Source organism: Myiozetetes cayanensis, unplaced genomic scaffold (genome assembly GCF_022539395.1).
Source record: "Myiozetetes cayanensis isolate MyiCay16 unplaced genomic scaffold, myiCay2020 scf2-11, whole genome shotgun sequence".
In the NCBI taxonomy this organism is placed as follows: Eukaryota; Metazoa; Chordata; class Aves; order Passeriformes; family Tyrannidae; genus Myiozetetes; species Myiozetetes cayanensis.
The window spans coordinates 18,882,565-18,909,685 of record NW_026087411.1 but is presented as its reverse complement, the minus strand read 5'-3'; the positions used below and the strand labels follow the sequence as shown (position 1 = coordinate 18,909,685).

Genomic DNA, 27,121 nt, shown 5'->3' with positions numbered 1-27,121 from the left:
TATAACCTTACAGGAAGAAAAAAAATCTGCAGGTTGCTTATTGAAGTAACTGATTGTCTTGGGAAGAAGATCAAATTATATACCTCAGGGATTTGTGTGTTAAAAGGAGAAGACAGGTCATGGAAGACTTGGGAGGATTTACTACCTTGCATTTGCAATATCACATTTCAGCTTTCAATAAGATAGTAGAAGACTATCTGTACATCTACCTGAAAAGCTACCACAAAAAGATGAATTTAGAAGCAATGTCCAATTATCCTGTGATGCATTTCCAGGGTAATTAGGACTGTAGAATGAACTGCTCCTGCCTGCTTGACACAGGAAAGCACCTTTATATCTCTAATGGAAAGGGACCTTTTTAAAAACCAGCATTGATTGTGCATGTGACATTCTGTGTTGATGCTCACCCATGCTCCCGTTGTGGGCTGCTGTTCTGCTGTCCAGACTTTGGGCTCCCCAAGTGTCTCTTGAGCATCAGACCTTTCCAGACTACCTGCATTTCATAAGTTTTACTGACTTACTGGCTTCAGCCTGGCTCATTAGGCTTTTTTGGCTTTGTTTTTTGAATAAAAAGAATTTTGTTGTCTGACATAATTAATGCCATTGCTGAAGAGAACTATTTTGACCAACTTCTAGTTGGTCATCCCTGTCGTCTTCCTTTTGTTCCATAGTAGCACTTCTGTAGCTTGCAATGAACTACAACAAGGGTCTGATGATAAAAAAATAGTTTGTAGGAGGATGGGGATACTATGGGGGCAAAAACTGTGGGCATGTGGAATGATGACACTTCCCACTTTGGTACAGCAGAGATTTTTGTTGAAGTGCCATGTACCTGTAGATTATACTTACATGTTAGCTGTGATACTGCTGTGAGCAGCTGTCAACTGCATAAATGCCCTTCTGGCATCTTGGAGGAGATCAGTATTTGGGAATCACTAAGGGAACATTCATACAGTGGAGCAACAAGGAACAGGTTCAGGGAAAGGCACTGCGAACTCAGCAATATTTCAGAATTTCTATTACCTGGTCTGACTGGAGACTGTAACATGACACCCTGTAGGAACAGCTCTAACTGTTTCTCTCATAGTACACAGGTTCTGGTGACATGGTCTACAGACCACAGTTCAGCATCTTCATAAAGCCACAGTTTTGATCCTTGCAGTTCTTTTTTTTTTTCCTCTCCTATAGCTGGAAATAATGTATTTATTTGTGCAGCTTTTCCCAGGGAAGTCCTGGGATGCTGTCTTTTTTTTTTTTTTTTTTGATGAAATCTCAAAGGGATACTGTTTTTCAGAATGTTGCTCCCTCACATTTAGTAAGTCATCTTTCTTAAGCTCACTTTAGTAGTCCTCTTGTAGTAGCCAAAATCACAGTCCTATTGCTCCTTGGATTCAGATGTTCTAGGAGAAAATAAATGATGCAAGGAGCATTACATGGATGTAACTGTGCTATGAATTTAGCAGGTGGGAGCTTCTAATGCCTTCCATACAAATCCTCCAAACTTTGGCAGCTGTTCTGTATGGCTCTGCCTTTAGGATCATGTGGAGTGCCCGTGTGCCCAAGAGCAGGGGTTTAACAAAGTGCACTTGTGTCTCCACACAATGGCATGGGAATGCCACTTTCTCCAACCTCTCTGTAGCAATACATCTGGCAAGGCTAACACTTCTTCTAGTGTAGATTTTTGATTTGAAAAAAAAAGCATAAATAGGAGTAAGTGGAAGAGGAGACTTTGGCATTACTGCTGGGTACTGGTTTCCCACATCCCAGGTGTTCTCTTTTCCTAATGTGTTCATTGTGGGAGACCAATGAAGTTTTACTAGTAGTTTTTCCAGACAGTGACTATTTCTGAGTAAATTCTTTTCTGTTTGAAAGCATTTTCAGAGATTTTGGCTTTTGCGTTGTTATTATTATCATATGGATAATGTGGTTTAATGAAACCACAATGCAACTGATAGCAGTGAGAAGGCCAGTATATCTGGAACATGCACAGTAGCCTATTTAACATCTACAGTCATAGGCAGAATGATTCCTCCAATAAAAAAGGTGAACTAAAGTGTTTGGAAGGAGGACTTGAAGTCTGTAACTTCTGGATTTTTTGCCTTCAAATTTAGAAGAAACATGCTTAAAAAAAAAAAAAAGGAAGGCTGCTTTGAGATAATTGGCATTTTAAATGGAAATCTTTCAAGTGACAAGTTGGTAATCTACTTCAGTCAGAATTTGAGGTGGTTAAATATGTCAATAATCTTATATCGATTACTGTTTAATAGCAGCACCTGCAGAACAGTATCTTCAGGAGAAGTTGCCAGATGAAGTGGTTCTAAAGATCTTCTCCTACCTGCTGGAGCAGGATCTCTGTAGAGCAGCTTGTGTGTGTAAACGCTTCAGTGAGCTGGCTAATGATCCAATTTTGTGGTAAGTGAAAAGCTATTCCTCATTATCTTCAGAAATACTAGATGTGCTGCTCAAGATGCCAGAACAATAGAAAAATTGAAATGTTGGTTACAATTAGTTGAATTAAAACCAATTGTATTTTAATATGCCTGGTTTAGTTAAGCGTTATTTGTTACTTTTGAATGTCTGATTGTATGTATTAAACAGTAAAACTTGATTCTCTGCTAGTGTAGATACTACTTAAACAATGTTTTAAAAAAAATCAATTCCTTCAGTAGCAATTTCTTCTTCCCTCTTTAACCCTTTGCAGGCTACTGTGGGGATTGTGTTGCTTGATGCAAAAGAAACAAAACATTTCTTAATGTTAGATGCAAGCTTTTTTGTCTAGTGTTACTTAAACAGGTTTTTTTGTTTGGTTTGATTTTTATTTGTTTTGTTTAATGGTTGGGTGCTTGGGCTGTTTTCACCGGTTTGAATCCACCCTTCCCCTGGGTTATTGAGAGTTTGAATAAAAAGGATCTAAATTTGTAATTGTTCGTAAGGGAAAAATAACATGTTTCTTAGGCTACTTTTTCAAAAATAAAGTCTAAAATAAAAAGAATTAAAAAAACCAGAAAAATACCCCTTTTTTTTCTGTCCTAAAGACAGCTTTGGGGATGTCTTGTCAGATGAATTACAGCTTCTGAGATTCCATGGCATCCTGTAAGTCTGGGCTTAATATCAGCAGGCTCAGACACTGCAATTATTTGCATTCTGGCACTAATCAAAAGAATCCAACTGCTGTGTGCCATTTTCCTCTTTTTAAACCACTGTAATTTGTTCGCTGATGAACTCTTTTTGGAATACAGTGCATCATTTGTTCTCTGTGAATGCATTTTTCAGTCTTTTTTTGGCAAGGTGAGGAAGAGGTGGTGGCACACTTGGTCTTAAGTTTGTTGTTCTTGTGCTATTAGCTATTGTAAGTGTTAAAGCAGTGCTGTAGTTAATATTCAATTAGACTCTGATTCCAGAAACACTGTAACTGCTTGAATTTCTTCATGAAAATTGCACGTTGAGAACGTTTTCACTTCAATCATGAAACACATCAAAATTTTTCTCAGAAAAACACAAAAGTCAGTGCAATAGAAAAATGGGTTTGGCAGTGTCTAAGTGGTAGGTACTGATCTTGGTTAAATTCACTGTCAGACTCGCAAATCCTGGGAAAAAAAAATGGGGTTTAACTTTTGGTGTTATGTTAAAATGAAAGAGTAATCAGAAATGCATTAATTTACTTTTCTGCTTGACACTTCTGTTCAGGAAAAGGTTGTATATGGAAGTATTTGAGTACACTCGTCCCATGATGCATCCTGAACCTGGTAAATTTTATCAGATTAATCCAGAAGAATATGAACATCCAAATCCCTGGAAAGAAAGCTTCCAGCAACTGGTAAGACTGGTATTTGTTTATATTCAAATTTACAGATGTTTATAAAAGTAAAAAGTGCAACTTGTGAAATGGGGCTGACAATAGTGATTAACTTGAGTTTAGACTTTAAATCAGGTGATGTGACTGAGGAGGGGGGGAGAGATCCTTGTGGTGTTGCACAGTAGGCGGAAATCTGGAGTTATTTCCTGTTTTGAGGCACGCGTTGGGGAGACACAACACTGTAAAGTGCCTGAGCATCCAGATCTTCTGTCTTGGGTTTTCTTCATGTTTTGCATCACTGAAAGTCTGTGGAAAAGATTGTCATGGCCTGTGGCTCAGAAATAAACTGCAAAATACCTTATTGTTGTATGTTACTAAACCAGCGTGTGTGCTGGTTGTCAGATATGTGTGCATCTTCCTCTAGTAAACCAAACAGTGTGTTGGTAATACCACTTGGGCTTAAATAGTGATTCACAGTGACTGCAGCTCAATAAGTTATCTTCAGGGCATGTGATTGAACCTCTAATCCAAAGTTCCAGAGGTACTGTAAGAATGGCTGGGCATGATACTTGAAAACCATAAGAGAAATATCAGGGTGAGTGAATCATACAGTGCTGCATGTCATTGGTAATGAAATTCAGAAACTTGTTGAGGACAAATGCTTGACTTGCCTTCTTCGTTTATTCCATCACAAGTGAAGGTATAGGGTTCTCTTTTCCTCACCATATAAATGCAGTTTGTTTTGTGGCAAACTGCTGGAGAATCAAGATATGGAAGTAAAAACAGTGGCTGTGGAGTGCATAAGGTGTTTGAAGCTCTCAGCGGTTTCGAGGCTCCTGGCTGTGTAAGTCAGTTGGCCATCTCTAAGTAGGTTTAGTTGATCACTCCCTTAGGCTCAGACCGTTTTTGGTGTTACCATTTTGAATCGTGTGCCTGGTATGGGAACTCGGTATATGGTCCTTCCTTCTTGGATCAAACTGATATTGGCAAATGGCTTAGGGAATTAGTAGATCTCTTGTCTATGCATTCAGACCCACCTGTCTGCAAACTTATCACAGACTTTTTTCCTTGTTTCAGTACAAAGGAGCACATGTAAAGCCAGGTTTTGCTGAACACTTCTACAGTAATCCTGCAAGATACAAAGGAAGAGAAAATATGCTGGTATGTATCTAAAGCAGTTCTTAAGAGTATTTATATATCTGTATTTAAATGGAAATGGACGTTTCTCTAAACTTGTCCCTTTTCTTCTAGTATTATGATACTATTGAGGATGCTCTTGGTGGAGTTCAAGAAGCTCATTTTGATGGACTTATCTTCGTTCACTCTGGTATATATACTGATGAATGGATATATATAGAATCTCCAATCACCATGATCGGTGCAGGTATGTGAATTGAGGGCATCGTTGTCTCAAAGTTGTGTTAATTACTACATTAATTGCAAAGATACTCTGATGTATTAAATACCTACTCTAAATGCCCGTCTTTCTTCATCAGCCTAGTAAATACGTATTTTTTGTACTAGTATCACTAACTAAAAAGTAGCTGATGCTTCAGACTGAAGTACCATTGTCTGCTGGTTACTTCTTGGAACAACTTACCTTTTTATTTTATTGGGAGGAAAAAAATTGAATTTTTCAGAAAGTATATTCAGTTATATGACTGCAGCTGAAATTTTCAGGTGGTTCATATGAAATTTGTACATATATATATCTCATCTCCAGAGTAGAAACCAGCAATGGGAGCAAGCCCAAATTAGTATCTGTCCCATTTTCTTCATCGTAATTCCATCTTGAGGAAGGAAATGAGAGCATCCAACAGAAGGATTCTAAGACAGGTTTTTTTCTCTATTCCTCTCCCAACTGTTCCTCTAAAGCAAAACCTTTATGGAGAAGGAAATAAGACCTTCAGATTAGGAAAGAAAAAGACAAGGTTAATATAAGATAATGTAATCTGTAATACAAGGTAATGCACCTGGCTGCAAGTTGTGGTACTTGTGGAGCTGTTTACTTTTCCTGTCACTACTGTGAGCATACTAATTCCTAGTAGCATGATAACTGGTAGAAATTGAGACAGTATTCATGGTTGGTAGAGATCTTGGTTAAGGGGTCTCAGACCTCTTGCTCCTCTGGTCACCCAGGAGTGCATTGCCTGCTGTTTGCTTTTTCTGAGATGCTGCCTATCTGTGTTGGCTTGGTTGGTTGGATTTTCTGGGCTGTGGGGTTTTTTGTTTGCTTGTTAGGTTAGGGGTTTTTGGTTGTGTGGTTGTTTTGGTGGGTGTGTTTTGTGTGTGCGTGTTTTGGGTTTGGGTTTTTGTTTTGAAAAGTCCCTCTTTTCTGTTCTCCATACCAACTGTTTTGTTCCTGAGTGAACCTGTTCTGGCACTTCTTGCCTGGGTTTTGCAGACTTGGCAGTGAGAAAGGTTTTGAGCAATGCAGTCAGATTGTTCCAGTGTTACTCCTAAAACTTGTCCCCCCAGATCCACTAGATGTGGCTGTGTTAGTATGTTAGTTTGTCAGTTCATGACTACATATCTGAAACCAGCATTCTGAACATCCCTACTTACAGTGCTTTGGTTTGTGTTGTGGAGAGGTTTTGGAGCACTAACTGGATTCCTTTTGGATGAGACTAATTTAAGAGATGTGTTCCTGGAATGCTCTTCCTGCACTGTAGTAGCCAGTGTACATTCAGTCAGAGAGACTGGGACAGGACTAGTGCAAAGTCAGTCTTTTCTACCCTCCCTGTCCTGCAAGGTGGGTGGTGTGGATGTCTGATCCTCAGCACTATTTCACTTCGTAGTACCACTCTTGTTAGGCTGCAGTGCTTGTTAAAGGACGCGTGGCTGTAGACAAATAACAGAATGCCCCTGGCTTCTGTTTCAGATGGTGGATGACAGTAATAACTGCCAGTACAAATAGGGCAAGTTGTAGTCATGAAGTGTTTAAAATCCAGAAGAAACTGGATCAGCACTGTCCTAAGATAGAAAACTTCTCAGTTACTTCATGGCACTTGAAACGATTGCATGTTGTCTGGCTCCTTTGAGGTTTTGAAAAGTCCTCTGCTTTCCCTTCCCCTGGAATTAACCTAAGTTATTCAGAAAAAGAGTTATCTTAACTACAGTCTTTTAAAAGCCAAGGATCTGCATTGTGTATTTTTGTAACAGAATAGCTATCTTGGGGAACAAAACCTCCAAGAGGAATCCAGAAATGCTGGATGTATTTATATTTCAGTTTTTGGCACTGCTAACTTCACTTCCTCAGACTTTCTCCACTGTATGGTGAGTGACATTGTAGAGAGAGTCAATTTTCTTTTGTCTGGAAAAGAAAACAAATTAAAGTGAACCACTAAGCCTTGGAGAACCACCTCTTCTCTGTTCAGTCTGGCAAGCTTTTCAGAATGGTAGGATTAAGGCAACACCAAATCTCTCTGCAGTTCTACTCAAATTTCTTTAATAATTTCTTCTGCTGACTTCTGAAGAAGCACAACATTATTAGAAAGGCAGCTTAACGTACTTTGAACTCTCAAGGAGCTTCTACTTTCACGCATAAGCAAAATGTTCTTACAGAATAATGCCTGGTGTTCTAGGTTTGTTGTTCTGTTTAATTTTGGGGTTATTTATTTCTCCCCTTAAACCCAGGGGAAGGAGTTAGTTCAGAAGGAAGCCTCTGGAGGTATTGTTAGTACTGAGACTTATCTGAACTGTCAAGTAAGGAACAAGAGTAGAGATTCTGTAAGGAAATTGTTGCATCTGGTTCATTGGACAGAAATACCTATGAATTTCTTAAAAGAATTTGTTTTCCAGAGTTGGAGAGGGGATGTGTATTCACTGCAGGAATATCCGTGGAGTGCTCATTGCACTCAAGACACAACGTCACTCAATGGACTGAATTTCAGCAGTTGTACAGACATGTGTCCCGATATGAGAATCTTCCCTATATGTGTGTGGTTTTCTATATGTTAGGAGCTACAGGTTTCTTTTTTTTGTGTCCCCTTTATTTTTATTTGACTTAAATAATGTGCAAGTAAAAAGGAATTATCAAGGGATTTTTCAATCAAGAAAAGAATTAGTAAAAACAATGAAAATTATTATTGTGATTTTAAGGGTGGAGAAATCTAAAGTGGTAAGACTATCATAATTGAATATTTTTTCACTTTAGAATGCAAGAGTACTTTCACATGTCTGAGCTCTTCTTTAAATACCCATTCTGCATCTTTGAATTGAAAGTTGTATTTTGGACTAGTTTAGAGCTGTGTTCTTTGCTGCAGATTTTGCAGACTGCAAGATCTAAAAGGGTATCTGTATTTTTTGCCTGGTAAAGTTGAACAAGGTCACAATTATTTCCTGCAGAATGCAATGGATTGTCTTTAATGCATTGAAAAGTGAAATAGTTTTATTCCTTTTGAGGAATTAAAGAATTTTGAGGCAACATCCAGTTAATTTATAATTCTTTAGGCAGCCCCTTATTGTAGGGACTGTTGTTGTCTGTTACATTATTTCTAAATGATCCATCTTGGTCCTTAAGCTGAGGATGAATTCTGATCCCATGGAACACAACTCCCATAGATTTCAGCAAATAGACTTCTTGGGAGCTGTGTTTTGCTTACAAAATTAGTGACCCTTTTCTTCCTTTTCCGATTCTTATACTGGTTCATTTTTTCTAAAGTGGTCTAAGCCAAAAACTGAAATAGAGATACTTCTCTGAACGATGATTTTGCAAAGATTCAGTAGGATATTGCAGAGAATTTCATTGGTGCATTTAGAATGAAACCAATACTTAAGGAATCCTTCAGTCTTTTCCTAGGGGGCATCTCAGTGCAGTGGTCTTAACTAATTAGTATGTTCCATGATGGACCTCCCAAACTCAGAGACCTGTGAAGTAACTTGTATGCTGAGAGGAAGGAAATACCTGTGGAGAGCATGATCCAAGTGCATTCCAAACATCTACAAGCACAATTCCACAAATCTCCGTTTAATTGTGTTTCAGAGCATCCAATGTAAAGTGCAGTTTTTCTGTGCCACCTTAAAAGAGAACACAATTCTGATACTGATTTATGGCTCTTATATCCTGTTAGGGCCTCTATTTTCTGGTTTTGGTTCACCTGCAGTATTGTGGTGCTGTTCTTTTTCATATACTGAAATACACTCATGTGTTTATGCCAGTGCATTTGCACCATGGTGAATATATAGAAATATTATCAAGCCACAGAAAGATGTTTTGTATGATGACAGAACTCCTCATCAAAACCTCTTTTAGTTGTTATCTAGTACTAAGTGAATAGTGGTATGAAGAAGAGCTTAGACTACCTTAAAATATTTGCAGCTCTGCAGTAGTGAAAGCGGAGATCAGGCTTTTAGATAGTGAGAACAAGCTGGATAATGATATAAATGTTGCTCCATTCTAACTGGCACCTTTCTGCCAGAGTGATAAAGAACAGGACATACCACTTGTCTGTACTAGTGTCAACAGACAGCCGAAAAAGATCTGCTCATGAGAAATCCTGTGTGTAACCTCTTCAATAAAATACAGAATTTAGAGCAAATACGTGGTCATGTATGTGTGTCTGGAGTGGGGAATGGTTTGAAATTGCTCTCAGATTAAGTTACCTGTCACAGCATGTGAAACTTTATATTTTGGGTATTGAGGAAGGCTGCTTCTAGCTTGCATAGTTAATGTGCAGGTTTGAATCAGACAAACAATCTTGCTTGTGAATGAGCGTCATTGAATCGATTCCAGTGCAAGGTTGTTGTTAACTCGTGCTCCCTCTGCCGGCTCTTGCCATCCCAATGTAAATATCGCCTGCCTTTGGATTAAGGATAAAGACTCAAGCAGAGCCTCTCTGGTGGCACAGGAGATCAAATGGCATATTATGGCATCTTGCAAATGAACCAGTTTGAAACCTTCTGTACATACTTGCAGTAGTATAGTTCAATCTGGTTTAATAAGATTTTTTTTTTTCCTAAAGAATAATGAGGATATCAGTTCAAAACTCTGAATCCTACATCTGAGAAGTATGGGGAGAGGTCGCTTGTAGGTCGTGAGCAGATTACTAAATAGTGGTTCCAATTAATGATGGAATATATGTTTTTAGCTTTAATAAAAGGGTTTAGAATACCAAAATAAATTGTGCCTGGAACAGAACTGAAGTGCCTCTAACCTGGTATCCATGCTTAAACTGTTGATTCAGTTCATCATAAGTAGTAGTCAGAAACTAGCTCTGTGCAAGAGAAGGTTTTTCTCATGGTACTGTGTAGTAAATTAGTGCCAGATTATTTTAGTTAAAGACTAGTTTCTTCAGTGTCTTTGAAACTTTCTTTTTTAAGATTCTTCTTACATGAAGACATGTTTATATGCCAGCAGTAGCATTAATTTTCCTTCTTTGCTTTGAACAGAATTCTGTAAGTCTTCTGAGGATTTTTTTTTCAGTGACATAAACTAAGACATACTAATTGTTTTCTTTACAGCACCTGGAAAAGTAGCTGATAAAGTTATAATAGAAAACACTAGAGATTCCACCTTCGTTTTTATGGAGGGTTCTGAAGATGCCTATGTTGGATATATGACAATCAGGGTAAGAATCTCAAACTTCAGCAGCTCTTTTAAAAGTTTTAAGACCTGAGCAATTAAATGTAACATTTCTGTGTTTTCTTTCTTTTTCAGTTCAACCCTGATGACAAATCTGCTCAGCACCACAATGCTCACCACTGCTTAGAGATTACCGTGAACTGCAGTCCAATTATAGATCACTGTATTATTCGAAGTACTTGTACGGGTTAGTGGGCTTTTTTTTGTTTGGAGAAACACACAAAATGAGTATGATCACTGTTGGCATATCTCACTTTCTTACGCAGGTGTTTAATACATGTCTGCAAGCCTTACTTGCCTTGAAATGGCACTATTGCGTGACTTCTGTGTGCCAGAAACCTTTGTGATAATGTATACTTGGTCTTCTGTTTGAATCTGTTTAGACTCTCTGGACAGTTGGTTTAAAACCTGAAAAGTGACAGTTGATATAAACTTACTGGTTTGGGTATTTTTAACTGTAGCTGGCAAGAGGGGGCATTTGAAGGGGGTACACGTGAGATGTGTGCATGAAGTTTGTTGTGATATTCACTGCTGAGATTGATGGCATTAAACAGTCACGAGATGTAAATGCTAAGCTCAGTTCACTTTCCTCTTGAGTGGAATGATTTGACAAAGAGTATGAGTACTTGGCTATACAGGCAGAAGTGTTGAAAGACAGACTCATTTCACCATCAGAGACAATAAGGAATTTATACCACCTGATTTGGGAAACATTGGTCATTGAGATTCTGGGAAGAACTGGTCGGAGTCTGTGGAAGTGAGAAGCTGGATGGCAATTTAGTCATTGGCAGGGAGACACAACAGTTTGTAATCACTAGACACAAGACACGGCAAGTTTAATGTGTTTGAACGCAACCTGATAAATGGAGTTGGAGTGTCAGAAAGAAGTGGTTCAGGAGAATTAAGATAACTGAGTCTTTGCATGGAAATGGCAATAGGAACTTATATCAGCTAGTGAAAGGGAATGGATCTATGCAGCAGGCTGTGCACAGAGATTGCTCAGCTCAGCATAAAGGCCAGGAACGAAGATCTTCGAACTAGATAGAAAAGCTACACTTCTCTGGTACAACCTGTGAAGGAGAGAATACTGCAGGGAACCATAATGATAGTGGTAGAAGGATTGCTTGTCTGTGCCTTCTGGAGGAAGATGGGCTCTTCCTTGGAGGTTTCAGGCTGTGAAACACTACCCTTGGTCATCATCATCTGTTTTATTGGAGGCATATCAGCAAATATATGGAAGTGTTAAAAATGGCAAAAGAGGAACAAAGGACAGGAACTGCTCAGTATTTCAGTATTAATGCTAAATACTGAGAAATTGAAGTATACGAAGAAAATTTGTTCTGCAACTTCTTATATACCAAAATTGGGCACCTTGACAACAAATGAATTAGGTTAGTTTCTTGGACCATATGGTTATAAAAGTAGTTTGAAGAGCTGCATGACTTCATATTGAAATGTGCTTACAGATGTGCTAGCAGGTCTTGATATTTTGGTGAAAGTTGTTTATTAAAATTAATATTTCATCTTTTTTTATGACCACTTTTCATTATGGAAGACTTTCTGAGGATTTTGGACTTTTGCCCCCTTCAAGACTCCGGGTTTCTGAATGTTTGCTGTATTGAATTGTTGCTTCTTTTCTCCAAAGTTAAAATTTCTGGTCAATTTTGGAGCCTCTGTATAGGCTGTCATCACTTATTGATTATTAAGTTTTATTGACTTTTAAATCCTACGAAGTCCTGCTATAACCTATTCAGGAAGTATTGAGTGTGTGTAAAAAGGGAGAAAGAATGGCAGTCTGCCAGAAAAGGCATTTACTCTTTCCAAATCATTGACATCTCTGAAATACTGATCCATAAGCATTCAAAATCTCTTTCCTAGCACGTTTGATATTCTTTCTGCAGATCTCCTAATTGCATTAAGGCATATTTCTACATTATGTCATGTGTAAAGTTCTTAATATATGTAATATGTAGAGATAGGAGCTATGTAAGTGCAAGGCATTGTAGCTGGAGGTCTCCTACTGCCAAGCCAACGCGTCTTTATTTAAAGTTTAAATGGCAGGATCCTGAGTTTAGAGGTTCTATTGCATCCATTGTGGAAGAAATCTGTGTTAGTCCTCACCTTGATGGATAAAAGTAGTAGTGGATGGCAATGTGCCTTTTTATTTAAATATTGCATAAGTGCGTGCAATCATTATATTTTGAGTAAACACAATAAAGCCTAAACCAGTACTACATGTGTTTGGTACTGCAACAGGACCAGTTTCACATGCTAAAAACTTCAGTCCAGAGTGAGAATAAAGATTGCTTTCATTTAAAAAAGCAAAGTGTGATAGAAGTGTGCTTTTAGAACATCAGGCTTGCTTCCTAAAAATCCATAGCTCCTCAGTAACACCAAAAGATGTAGAGGGGAGTGAAAGTAATTATGAAATACAAGAAAGGAGACGTTATTAGGAGCTAATGAAGTAAGGAATTAGGAATTGAAGTAAACTATGAGGACTTCCCCCCAAAATACAAACACCCCATTAAAATACCTTCTTACCCCCACAAAGAACTTGATAAACAAGACAAGATACATCTGTCTTTAGAGGCGACTGTGCTTGTGTCTTAATTTGGGGAACAAAGGAAGTTTTGGCAGTGATGCTGATCCATCATAGCATGGAAAAATTTGAATGGCAAAGTGTTGTGTAATTTTTGTTCCATATTTAATGAGGATAGGCAGGAATGATAAATGTGCTCATACCCTAGAGGGATAATGAAATATGTTCCACTCTTGACAGTAACCGTGGATGAGGTTAAACAGCTGTAAAAATAGACATTCTAAAATCATGCAGGAGTTTAAAAAGAACTGACCAAGAAATTCTCTGGGCTCCTATTATCTATCAGCAGTAACTTGAAACCTGGGTGAGATGGTGTATGTCCCTGGGGGAGGCAGCATGGAGGGAGACTGCACAGGATGAAGTATGGCAAGACTACTCTCTATTGATCCTGGGTAAAATAATAAGGTAGTAAATGCAGGGGTTTGGTTAATCAAGAATTTAAAATTTATGATTGAATCAAATTAATGTGTATTTACAGGAAGTTATAATGGTTGCATCACACTGTTAGCATTTTTTATTACTTTCTTTGACTAAAAGAAGGAATCAGTCCCAGTATAATTACACTGATCCTTGAAAAATACTTGACTTCAGCATATAGGACCTTAAAATATTAGAATTCTACAGAATTACCAGAGCACACACCACACAGATGAAAAATAACTTTCAGGGTAACTATAAATTGCATTTTTTGTGGTTATTTCAAAGATCGCTTCTTGACTTTAAGCCACTTAATGACTCAAAGAGAGGAATTAAGATGCAAATTGACGAGACGTGTGGACAGTGAGGACTTTATATTATAGAGTATTATAGATATAACATGAATGTACTATAACCGTAATCTTACAAATAACCAGGAGGATGGGTTGCTATGACCTTTTTTGGTAGTTGGGCTGTAAAACACTATTCATGATGGTCTGGACAAGTGCAAAGTTATACACACAACTCGCTTTTGTTCTTCCTTCTAAGTGATAAACATCCTTCCTGGAAAGCTGGGAAAAGCTTAAAGAGTCACTGTGGGTGAACTGCTAAATATGAGCCCTCGTGTAGTCGAGTGGCCAAAAGAACTGATGTGATCCTTAGCTACACCTCTGGGAATACTGAGTAGAAGTAGAGAGACTGTGTTAACGCCTCTGCTTAGTCCTACTTCAAAATAAAGTGCTCTTTTCTGGTGTCCATAGCAACATGTTGGAAAATTTAGAAACAGTTCAATGAAAAGTCATATAAGGTAAAGCAGAAAAATTCAGTTGTAGTGAAAAACACACTGAATGCAGTTTGTTACTTTATCAAGGAGAAGGCTGAGGGAGAAAATTGCTTGCACTAAACATGTGTGTGTTGGGTATGGCATACATTGGTGTAAAGAGAACCAGTAACTGTGTGCTAAAACTGGAGGAATTCAGATGAGTAATTAAAGTGTAAATTAAAAGGGTAACGGCTCTGTAACCACCTAACAAGCTTTATACTGGTTTCTCAGTTGCTGGAAATCATAGAGTCAAAATTAAATGTGTTTCGAAGAGATAATTTGTTGAAGTTCCTGGTACTAGAATTGAAGCAGGACTTAATTCAGGGAATTAGTATAGCCTCTATTATTCATAAGGTCAGACTAGACAATCAGAATAATATCTTTAGGAATTTAAAAAAAATAAGCTTTCTGTAAATGAGGCTGTGAATTATTAAAGTACAGTCTCTGTGGTAATTTGCTAGAAGGATATATGAAAACTTACTAACAGAGCAGGTACTGGCTTGTTTATTTAGTGATGGTGTGTGTTACATAAACCAAGTACTCTGAGACGAGGTCTTACCTTTCAGAAATCACTGTGAATCTGCTGTTGACTTTTAGTGCCTGCAGAATTTAATGTTTTCATGCTTCATGGGATTCAGGGAATTGAGCTGATCTGCTGAAGTCCTGAGCAGTTTGAGTCCTAGTTTCCTGAAAAAGATTTATTTTCTAGGTTATGGTATGGTAGCTGAAATCACTCAAGGAGCTTTGTAACTCAGCCAAGAAGAGACCTGTTGGTTCCTGATGTTTTGTCTGTATTTGGGATTGTGCATTTGTGTCCTGCTCATCTCTGGTTAGACAGTGTGTCTTTGTATGTTACAAAATTATTATTTGTTTGGCCTCTTTGAAGTACTGAGTTGTGAAGGTTTAAAGGGAAGTAAAACAAGGCAGTAATTAGCATAGAATTTTTTTCTATTTCTGTTGTCCTTTATTGTGAACAGTCAGTATACAGTGGGTCTAACGCAGGGAAATAAATGAGAACTTTCATAAGCATTAATTATTGTATAAACCATTGTCCTGGCAGCTGTATAACCTTGGCAGGGTGATTTTAAAGCAACTCCTACCGTGGTTTTTGCATCTGCAAAATAATGACATTAGTGTTTTTCTGCCAGTGTCTTGCAATGTTTTGGCACTGGCCACGCTGAATCTTTTTTAAATATCAGTTCACACTAACTTTTCTTGCAAAAGCACTGCCAGACTATTTATTAATACACTATACTTTGAAGCTATGGTAACTGTACTGTTTTCTTCCAGTTGGCTCTGCAGTATGTGTTAGTGGCCAGGGAGCTTGTCCTACTATTAAACACTGTAACATCAGCGACTGTGAAAATGTTGGACTTTACATTACAGACCATGCACAGGTAATTTTCTGTATGAATTTCCTTACTTTGATAAAATTGTTTACTGTTCTTGATTCCTGCTTTAATTTACATTTTTGTTTCTCAGGGAATATATGAGGACAATGAGATATCCAATAATGCATTAGCAGGAATTTGGGTTAAAAACCATGGAAATCCCATTATCAGACGGAATCACATTCACCATGGACGTGACGTTGGCGTTTTCACTTTTGACCATGGCATGGTAATATATATGTTTCCTTTTGAAGAAAGAAATACAGATGTTGTGTAACTGAAGCCTTCACATTTTGCCTGTCATTGAAGAAATGTTTAAAAAAACATGCTTTTACTTATGAACAGGTGCTTTAAAATATGCCTACTGATGTTCTCTTGCCCTTCAGTGGGAGACTTCACTTTAAAGACAATTTTATCTGAAAGAGGTTTAAGCAAGCTTTTTGCAATTGATTGGCAGCCTGTTACATTGTATTATGTTACAGTGACAAAATACCTCTTGAAATAGGATGTAAATGGTAGGCTTACATTTATGCTTCATTCTTTTCCCTTTGAAATGGAACAAAAAACAAGGTGCTAGAAGATTTAGAAATGAAAAAACATGCTCTGCGGAGACTTAACCTTATTTTAGTGTTAAAACTCTGAAACAACTTCTCTGGGAAGAAGGACTTTTATAGCATGGGATTAGATGTGGAATTTTAAAACAGAATTTCATATCAGAATTCAGACCCTCTTTCATAAGGGGTGAGGTCGATAACTTCCCAATACATGTAAAGTAGGAAGTAAAAAAATTGATAGCTCTTGAAGTAAACAGAATGGATTTTTGCCACTGAAATGAAAGATGATTATTTGCTAATTTGTTTTAGGAAAATATTCTGCATGACTACCAAACAGTGCCAAATCATTGTTTTTCCTGCTTGAATGACAAACTCCCAATTCCCCCCACCCAGCTGACAAAACAAGCAGTTTTCATCTAGTCACTCTTAAAATGGCAGATCTTTAAGGATGCTTTCCATAGGGTGCAAAAACTCTTGATTCCCAGGTGTAAGAAATCAGGAAAGGAAGGCAAGAGACCAGCATGACTGAGCTGAGACCTGCTGGTCAGACTCAAGGCCAAGAAAGAAATGCGCAGGCAGTGGAAGCAGGGACAGGTGACCTGGGAAGAGTATAGAGACACTGTCCAATTGTGTAGGGATGGGTTCAGGAAGGCCGGAGTGTGGAATGGAGCTGAACTTGGCAAGGGATGCAAAGAATATTAGGAAAGGTTTCTACAGGTATGTCATCCACAAAAGGAACGTCAAAAAAAGCAACCCCACCGATGAGCAACACTGGTAACAAGGTGAGGAGAAGGCTGAGGTACTCAACAACATTTAGTCTCAGTTTTCACTGGCAGTCTTTCTTCCCACACCTCTCAAGTGGATGGTCTGTGAGGCAGGGACCAGGCAAACAAAGTGCCTTCCACTGTAAGAGATCAGCTTCATGACCACCTGAGGAACCTGAACATATCCAAGTCTATGGAACCTGATGAGTTGCATCCCAGAGTCCCAAGGGAATTGGTTAATGTAGTTGCCAAGCCACTCTTCATGATCTTTGAGAAGTCATGGCAGTCATGTGAAAGTTTGCACCCAGTTTTGAGAAGGGCAGAAAGGAGGACCCTGGGAACTGCCACCTGTCAGCTTTACCCCTATGCCTGGGAAGATCATGCAACAGATCCTCCTAGAAGCTCTGCTAAGGCTCATGGAAGAGGTGATTTGGGACAACCAGCATTGCTGCACCAAGGGTAGGACCTGCCTCACCAACCCAGTGACCTTCTGTGATGGGGTGACATCAGTGGGCAAGGGAAGGGCTACAGATGCCATTTAACTTTTGTAAGACCTTTGGCACAGTCCCCCACAACATCCTTCTCCCTAAATTGGAGAGGTGTGGATTTGATGGATAGACTGTTTGATGGATGAGGAATTGTTTGGATAGTTGCATCCAGAGGGTAGAGGCCAATGGCTTGATGTCCAGGTGGAAATTGGTGACAAGTTGTGTCCCTCAGTGTCTGTACTGGTACCAGTACCATTCATCAGTGACTTAGACAGTGGGATCAAGTGCACCCTCAGCAGGTTCCAACCCAGATCTCCTGAGGCTTTTGATGACAGTTGGCAGACTGGAAATAGTATTAACAGAAAATCCACTGTGGACAGGAACTAGTGAGGCCTTTCTCCTTTGCACCCAGTTTGCTGGGGAGGTGGGAGTGAAGGATCGAGGCAGTGCTTAGTTGTAGCTGTTGGATTTGCAGTTTTCTGGTTTCAGTGGAAGGTAAACAGGTCACAGAGTGCTGCTATTTTTGCTGCAGGCATAAAATCTTCTTTCCAGTGGAAGGTGAGAATTGTGATGGGATTCTGCTGTTAGGTGCCTCTTTTCTGCTCTCATAGTTACTTCTTAAGGAGCATATTTATTCTGTGTTGGGCAAGATTGCACCAGCCCAGAAGAATGCCCAGCTGGCAACCTTCTAATGGATTACTTTACATCATTTTCTGTTCTCTAGAGATGTAGTTGTTTGACTGTTTTGCAAAGACTGGTGGCAAACTTAAGATGTTATGTCTTTGTTTTATATTATCTCATTGTTTGGATTGTATTATGCTGTACTAACATATTGTACAAGCACTGCTAATCTGCTTCAGTGGATACATATATCCATATGTCCCTCCAAGACTTAAGTAGGCTTGGAAATGTTTAATGAAGTGGTTTCAACTATAGAAAAACTGGTAAAGGAGAGTGCTTCAGTAACTCCTAGAGGAGAGGTGTCTATGTGTAGGCTTGAGGGTTAAGTGGAAAGTCTGGCTGGGAGCTGCTTCGTGTTTAAGTACTGAAGTATAAATATTAAATATATGAGTATTGAACTATTAAAAAAAAAAACAGACTGAATTCAATTGATTAATTTTAAATAAAAGTGTATTTGATCTGTTTTCTTACCACTGAAAAACCTGTTTCAATTCTGTGATCAGTGTGATATCACAAGCAAAACTGAATAGAAATAAATGTTTCTCTTTTGTTTAGAGGAAACACTAGCACATTAACCTGTGCTATAATATTTATTATACCTGTGAATAATATTTATCTCAACTGCAAATAGTATTGAAATATTTTATAGTCATAAACTCTTTTGAAAGATTCTGTACTCCCATCTCAAAGTCTGCTTTGGCATCAGCCTCTCTTATGCATCATGTCTAGTGATAGAGTTAATGAAATTACATCATTGGTAATATTTACATACTCATTAAGTGGCAAAGTGACATGGGATCTTTGAGATACAAATTCTGTATACCTAAACAAATTAGTGGCTTTTCTACATTCATTTCTCTTGCTTCCTTTCTGTTACTTTGGGGGATGTTTGTTTTGGTTTTTTTTCATATTCCTTGTGACTGTGAAGTGGGATAAGTACATTCCAGTGCTGAATTCCTATCCTACACATTCTTTTCCCGTGGGTTTCTGTGCTGGAGTGCTGGCTCCGAAAGGTTCAAGAGTGCTTTGTTTTTCAGTTTTTGAGTTCCGTGTTCTCAGACTGTTCTTTGTGTTTTGATACTTGTAGGAACTTAACCTCTTATTTCTAAACTGGCAGTATTCTGATGTTTGCCTTAGTGCTGTGTGGAAGGTTTAACAAGCAGGCATTAAAAATGCACCATAGCATTGGCAACCCTCAGTGCCTTATCCCTGACCTCTCATGCAGTTGCCTGAGACGAGTTACCAGACATCTGTCATAAATTGTATTTAGTAGTTGTATGCAAACAACAGAGAAGTTCCAACTTACTGTAAGAATAAGCATAATTTTACAGTTTAAAGCTGAGATCTAGGCATCATGGTCTTCATTTTTACTGCTCCCAAATGACAATCACAACACTCACTATTACTTGGTTGGGGTTTTTTTCTGATGAAGTAAAAATATAGCAACATGTGTCTAAGTTGGGTAATTGTGACTAATTTACAGCTCAGTCTTTTAAGTACTACAGATCATTTAAAGAAGTGTGTATATAAGTAAAAAAAAAAATTAGGCATATGCCAGTTTCCATACAGTCGACATTAAAACTCAATTGACCTTTTGCTGCGCACTAAGAACAAAGGGTTTGGTTTTGCATCTTGGATGTGATTTTCTTTATGTTGCATTTGAATTTTTATAAAAATACACCAACTTTCAAATAAAGACTATTCCAGGCTTTGGGAGACAAGTTTTTATAAACGTATTTTTTCTGTTGTCAGTCACATTTCTAATTGGTATTTGATTAAATTGGCACAGAGTCAGTTTGGTTTTTTCTATCTTGGTCTCCTGTTGTTTGTTTGTTTGTTTTTCTTACCCTGTTTAGAATACCAGCGTCAGTAAATATTTAGGAAGCTTGCACAGTTATCTTCTTTTTTTCTTCAAATATCTGTGTTGTTCAAATAGTAACATAAATTACCTCTGTATTTCTGTAATGTTGTGATCTTTGAGACAGAGAAAGAAGAAATAGTTCTTTTAGAAATAAACGGCAGGAAAATTCCTCTGAGAAGAAAAGCAGCAAACAAAATCCCATAATTTTTAAAATTTTAACCCTCAAAGCAGTGTTTGTTAAACTTGACAACATACAGAAAGAAAAAAAAATCAAAGTTCAATTACTGTGTTTGTCTTGATGTAAAAAGTCTTCTGAGTTTGTCCAGCTGTTCAGAGCCCATCTTTGTCATCATCTCTTTTTCTGTTCACTGTGTACTGTGTGAGAACATCAACATTATCATTCCTGTGGTGTTTGTTTGTGATTGCTTTACCTGCTCAGATCTTAACAGGCTGCAACGGTGCATTCTTGCTCACACTTTCTGTCACTGTAGCTGTCATCTTGTGCACACAGCGAGTGCTTTGCCTGGCATTTTAAATAAATCTGATGAACAGAGCTACTTTTTAATAGTTAGTATTTTTCAAGCAGAAACCTGCTGCTAAGGTATTTTGAGTTGCCTTATACTTGGTATTTTTGTGTAAGACTGTAGTACTTTTTCCATGTCTTCTGTATTCCTTTTCCTTATTAATCATAAGGGCCTCTTTTTCTTAGCAATCCTGGCCCTGCCAGGTGATGTCATCCAGGTTCTTCTTCTGCTAGATGATGATAACCAGAAACCACCCCAAAGCACAAGCAAAATACCCAGCACACTTGAAAATGAGTCTTAGAAGGAGGTGAAGGCAGTATCAGGCTTGCAATCCCTCTATGCAGAGGAGGGATATTGACCTTCCTGACCTTAATAGCTTCCTGGCAGAGTCTCCATAAAGGATCTGGGCTTGAGCTGCCTGACAGCTGGACAGAGCTTAAGAGCTGTGTGTCAGGCAGACTGTGTGTGCTGTGAGACAGAAGTGGTAAGAAAGGAGCAGGCTGTGCCTGTCTAATGGTGGTACTGGTTATAGCTGGAGCTGGCAGTAAGGTTTGTGGATAATAGATCATTTATCTCCATACTTGGAAACAATTTCATTGTTAAAAAAATATTTGTTAACTTTCCAGAGAGAAGATGTTGTCTGAACCCGTACATGATTTCTTGGGATCCAGAAGTTCATCACTAGACTGATTTTTGAGAGGCTACAGTTCAAAGGCACAACAATGGCTTTTGAAAGGAATTAGCTCTGGTGGCTGAAAAGATTCCAGGGATTGCCAGGGTGCATCTTAGAGACTGAAATGTGTTTTAGCCCTCCCTCTGCGGTGAATTTAGGCCAAAGAAGTTGTTGGTATCAACAGAGAATGGCGTAGGAAATAGGAAGTCTGGGAATGAGGGCGTGTGTTTCTGACAAACAGCAGTTCTATTGTTTTGACTGAATTCGGTTTAATGATGATGCACACAGGTAATGGTCAGACATGGTCTCAACAGTTGTGGAAATTCACAGGGTTTAACCACGACAGCTCAAAGCCTGCAGTTCAGCTTAAGCTGACTCCGACTGAGCTGGAGTGGGTTCTTTAATGCAGTTTCGTGTTATGAATATTGAATGTTACAGGATCTTACCTTGCAGAAAGCTTTGACTTTCTGACCCAGCAGTCAGCCTTATAAAATTATCTGACATAAAGTTTTAGTTCATTTTATTCTCCCTCTTTAGAGGAGCATTTCCCTTACAGAGGCTTAACAGCAGATTCTCAGGTTTTTCTGAATCAGCAGACCAACCTTTTTTAGAGGACGTAGAAGAGCAATCCTTGTGAAGGTTCCATTTTCTGCTTTCTGAAGAAATGACACTTGTACTCTGCTGTCAAGTGATGTTATGGTATTCTTAGGATGTAGTGGGCAGAGCACAGTGTACCTACAGGTACCTCTTCTGTTCCTCCCTGAACTTGCATATTATGTAGATACACTGGGACACAAGCAGAAGGGAAGGAGCCTTCTCTTTCACTTCATTTCCAAGCAAGTTAAAAAGCTATACAGTATATGGTACTGTTTTCAAGAATTAAAAGTATTTTAACCAAAATTTCCATACTGTTAATTAACAGTGCTTATGGAGATATTGCAGATCACATGATAAAGGCTCTGTTTGTTTTTATTGTCTGCATGGCATCCTAAATGGCTGTGAAATACTTCTTTTCTTTCATTAGGGTGCTGTAGTCATATTTGGCCCGCAAAGGGAGGGCAATGTGTGAAGTATTTAAAAAGATACCAGACCATGTTTAGTAACATTTCAATTGAAATTAGGTATTCCATTATGAGAATCAAGCTTGCCTTTCTGCCAAATTGTCATCTTAACTTAAGTTTCTCTGAGGGCTTCATTTTAGGTGAAAATGAGGGGAAAAAAGTGTTTCCTTTTGGGATAAGAAGTCCGGAACACTGCCTGTTGGCATGAAGGTGTATTTCAGAGATTTTTAGATTCCCCTGTCTGTTAGCGTGTAACTTCCTTGAGAACTCTGAAAACATCTTGACTCACTTAGGATTGGATTTCTTCAAAGTCCTTGAAAAAAACATATTCTGAATATTGACAGAAAGTAGGCATCTTCCATTTGACTTTTTTATTTATCACCCAGAGGAGTCTGGGGAGCCAAGCTGTGCACATGGGAAGGTACTTTTTTTGGAGAATGTTTAATCCATGCAATGTCTTTCCTGGCTACAATCCTCAGAGTAGAGAGAAGTGCAAGTTGTCTTGACTTCCTCATTGAACTGGATGTATTTCTGCTGTTTTGTAATCAAAATAAGTTTGATGGAGTCCTTTAGCAATTCACAGCACAATGAAACAGGGTGCTGACTACCTAGGCTGGCAGTAAATTGACTGATTTCCACGTGATAAGTAGTAGAAGCTCCAGGCTTCAGGTGTTCTGGTTGGTAGATCATGTGAGTACAAACACTGGAATCCAGTTACTCTGAGCAGTGGCAGGAATTGTGCTTTTTTTTAGTTCACAAGTATAACAAGTCTCATGATGAGCGAGTCTAAATAACTTAGGTGGCTACAGGAAAGGGATGGATGAGGTGCCTCTGGGGATGACAAAGATCAGTGACAGTCGTGACCTTTCCTTTTGGGTCAGATGTTTTACCTGTATACCTTTAACTAAATGTTAATCAGTTCATTAAACAGGTAATCTTTTGCATTATCAAGACTGGTACTGCTACAGTTATAGGTGGAATCATATAGATTGTTTACACTATAGAGGGCTTTGCAAGGCACAGAGAGATAGACATCTAGGAGGAAAGAAAGAACTGAGACTGGTTCACTTGATCTTTCAACCGTGTGTTCTTGGATGGAAGGGACAGTTTTGGTTGGTTGTCAGCAGCAGAATCCTGCTCTGAATGTCACATGCTCTGTTGTAGTCCTGCTCTCTGCAGCTGCTTGCTGGAGGTAGTTAGAGCTTTCAAGAGCTTGCATCTAGGCCATCCACAGATTAAAACATATCACTGGGTGATTGTCTACCTTCTCCAGTAAGAGATGCTTCCTGTCTTTCAGTTGTTTAGTGTCTGCTGTTTTAGTTGGGCAAAATGGGCATGAAATAACATTAAAGTTCACCTCAAGAATAGGCTGAATTTGAGTATCAAAATGCTTTGAGACCATTTCAAAAATATGCTCTCAAAGGACTGACACAATTCCTTTGCAAGGTGCTGGAATGAATTAGAATCAGAGAAATCATTGGGCAGAAAACTGCTATTTTGCTAGATTAATTTTCAGATGGACCAATTCATTGTGCTGCTACGCAAGTGCTTGTTGGCACATAAGGAGCGTACCTGGGATGGATTTGTGCAATGGCCTTTTTTTTTTCTTTCTGTAGCTATGCTGTTTATAACGCACTTGTTTAATATTGTTCTATTGTAGGTCTACTGCTGCTACTGCAGGGTCTTAAGTGGAAGTGCATACCATTTAAAAAAAGGGAAAAAAGGAAAAAGTACCAAAAGCTCAGACCAGTCCAGCCCTGGAAAAATTACTGAACTCCTATATTCATATGTATTTATTTTGACTAGTTGTTTCAAAGAAATTTAGCACACTTCTTCATACATAAACCATATTTCTACCAAATATATGTAGTTCTTGGTCTGAAAACAAGTAGGTAGTCTTCTCCGTAGCAGTGTCTTCTTTTTGTTGGACCTGTGGGCTCTGTGGCCTCAGGAGCTGCTAAGGGAACATAATACAGACTTCTGTTCAAGGTACTATATCCAGAGTTGCCCTTTTTGCTTGGTGTTGCATGGGTAGTAATAAATAGCAATGCATACACAGTGGGTTTTTTGGGGGGGGGGATGAAATTATATAGTGGCAGCAGTTGTTTTAATTACCTATGTACGTACTTACGTGTTGTCAGTTTTGGTACTGTTTCCTTTTAAATGAGGATTGTATTTAGAAGGGGGAGGGAAAATAACCTTCATTTTAGAAAGGACTTTTAACCAGGAAGCTGCATGTCTTGTGTCCTAAGGGTTACTTTGAAAGCTGCAACATACACAGAAACAGGATAGCAGGCTTTGAAGTGAAAGCATATGCCAATCCAACAGTAGTGCGGTGTGAAATCCATCATGGCCAGACTGGAGGAATCTATGTTCATGAAAAAGGAAGAGGACAATTCATAGAGAACAAAATCTATGCAAACAATTTTGCAGGTGTTTGGATTACCTCAAACAGTGACCCAACAATAAGGTATTGTTTTCCTCATTGATATTTCACTATTTAGAAGAGATTTGGTGGGGATGGGGGAAGTGCACTTTAATTTCATTTAATTGTAATGAACCATAAATACTACTGTATATGTAGAAATGAAATTTCTGTCTGTGTTCAGTTGAACTGCATTTTTAATTTGTGTACACACGTGGAGGTAGATCTTTCTCAAAGCAACAGAACATAAGGTCTTTATTTTAAATCTGAGTAGTGTACAGTCCTAAACACTACATACACATGTATTATTGTACACTATATTAGAACCATTCTTCATAATGTGGATTTTTTTTGTTTCCTAGGGGCAATGCAATTTTTAATGGGAATCAAGGTGGTGTTTATATCTTTGGTGATGGAAGAGGCCTTATTGAAGGAAATGATATTTATGGTAAGCTGATTTGCGTGTTGCACCTTGAATTCTGAGAAAAGCGAGTATCTAAGTAGTATTAAATAACACTTCTGTTAACAGGTAACGCATTAGCAGGAATACAGATTCGAACAAACAGCTGTCCCATAGTTCGACACAACAAGATTCATGATGGTCAACATGGCGGAATTTACGTGGTAAGTACAGCCTACAGACAGGCTACAAACTTGTCTTCTGTTTTATAAACCATAGAGAAGAGTACTCTGTAAAATGTTTGTGTTTACAGTGATTGAGTTTCTTGTGTTCTAAACTGGGTTCCTTGTAAGAGACTGAAGCCGATGCTATTTAAAAGATGAAGGCTTTTATGAATGCCACTAAATTTTCCCTATTACAGAGTAAAATATTTAAAATGGGATAGATTGCAGAATTTCATCATTTCTTGGTTAAAAGCTTTTTGAAAAGGCTTAGTTTTCATAGTAGTATGTCATTTTTAAAAAACTAGACGTCTGCTCAGCTCTTTTGGAGTGTAATGTGTTTACCACTAACCTCAAATAAGATTTTTTTTTTAATGCCTTCAGGGTCATTTACATTGCAATTTCTGTACAGTTGTGTACTGTAGAAGTGGAGAATAAAGCACAATTTCCAGTGTGTGCAAGGCTCTGCTGATTGAACTGAAAGAGCTGTTAGGTTGCCTTTAGCAATATCAGATTTGGAGAAATATTTGTATAACTTTCTGCCAGAAGTTACCTAAGGTTCAGCTAATGCTGCAGGTGTGCAGCTTCATCTGTTCGTTGTGTAAATCTAACCAGAACAGCTTTCCCTGACCAAGAACACTGGTGCTTTACCTGGGAGCCCAAACACATGGTGGGGATAGTACTGCCAGTTGTTTGTCCTTCTGGTGGACAGGGCTGGGTGTAGGTTTAAGAACCACATGCCAGAGCTTTCATGTGAGTGCACAGTGCTGGGGAGCAGCCATGCTGCCAGCCAGCATAGATTTGCAAATACCACTGCAGAGCCTTGAAATACAAGGATTTACATGCAGGGTGTTTCATGGCAGGCATAGAAAATCATGATATGCTGTTTAGGAAAAAGAAAAAAGTGAAAAAATGTACTCAAATGGAAAGGAATTACTTTACTAACAGTAAAGAAGCCATGTTGGGGAGGGATGTGTACAGCAGAAAAACATTATTAGGTATTCTCAACTCTTAAATCATCTTGATTTAGCATGAAAAAGGACAAGGTGTGATTGAGGAAAACGAAGTTTACAGCAATACTTTGGCTGGAGTCTGGGTGACAACAGGGAGCACTCCAGTCTTGAGGAGAAACAGAATACACAGTGGAAAACAAGTGAGTTTTGCTCTGTGGTTACAAGAGGGCCACAGAAAAGAAAGTCTGTGGTTTTATGCCTCGTTACTTTGGAACTAATAATTTAATTCTTGATGTGTTAGGTTGGAGTTTATTTTTATGACAATGGACATGGCGTGTTAGAAGACAATGACATCTATAATCACATGTACTCAGGGGTTCAGATAAGGTAACATTTATTCTGCTTTTATCTCAAAACATATGTAGCTTGGCTTGTGCTCTTTTATGTCTTTTTAACTGTTCTTGTAATTTTGTTTATAAAAATAACTTTTTTTGAAATCCAGTATTTTTGAATACCCTCTGCTTTAACCTACAAGAAAGTAATTACTAATAGAGCCCGAATATTGACTAGAATATGCGGTGGCCCTTGGAGTCTGTAAAGCTAAAATATGTTTCCATGTTTGGAAAGAACCGTATTTTACTAAGATTTTTAAGCAGTGAGATCTGTGGTGCACTTCTTTAGATGTGTTTTAAATGTTTGGCCTTGGCATGTAGTAAACTATTTTAAATTACTTCTTTCCTTACATTTTACTCTAGAACTGGAAGCAACCCCAAAATTAGACGCAACAAGATCTGGGGTGGTCAGAATGGTGGTATTCTTGTCTATAATTCTGGTAGGTTTGTTTTTCATGTTTATCCAGAATGGTTTATGCTCTGCAATGTTATCTCTTATTATTTATTATACTTCT

General features: G+C 38.4%; 1 protein-coding gene across 3 annotated transcripts in view; it reads left to right on the top strand.

Moving 5' to 3' along the window:
- Nucleotides 1-27,121, top strand: part of FBXO11 (F-box protein 11) — a 74,427-nt gene that overhangs the window by 41,546 nt on the left and 5,760 nt on the right. For 2 of the 3 annotated variants that reach the window (XM_050314557.1, XM_050314555.1), the window contains 14 exons: nucleotides 2,268-2,412; nucleotides 3,688-3,817; nucleotides 4,874-4,957; nucleotides 5,048-5,180; nucleotides 10,259-10,365; nucleotides 10,455-10,566; nucleotides 15,509-15,615; nucleotides 15,701-15,838; nucleotides 24,468-24,685; nucleotides 25,003-25,088; nucleotides 25,170-25,264; nucleotides 26,292-26,414; nucleotides 26,516-26,601; nucleotides 26,970-27,046. In XM_050314557.1, the coding sequence (XP_050170514.1) occupies nucleotides 2,268-2,412; nucleotides 3,688-3,817; nucleotides 4,874-4,957; nucleotides 5,048-5,180; nucleotides 10,259-10,365; nucleotides 10,455-10,566; nucleotides 15,509-15,615; nucleotides 15,701-15,838; nucleotides 24,468-24,685; nucleotides 25,003-25,088; nucleotides 25,170-25,264; nucleotides 26,292-26,414; nucleotides 26,516-26,601; nucleotides 26,970-27,046 (1,641 nt within the window). The remainder of the gene's footprint in view (nucleotides 1-2,267; nucleotides 2,413-3,687; nucleotides 3,818-4,873; nucleotides 4,958-5,047; nucleotides 5,181-10,258; nucleotides 10,366-10,454; nucleotides 10,567-15,508; nucleotides 15,616-15,700; nucleotides 15,839-24,467; nucleotides 24,686-25,002; nucleotides 25,089-25,169; nucleotides 25,265-26,291; nucleotides 26,415-26,515; nucleotides 26,602-26,969; nucleotides 27,047-27,121) is intronic. The other variant, XM_050314556.1, reaches the window with a different exon arrangement.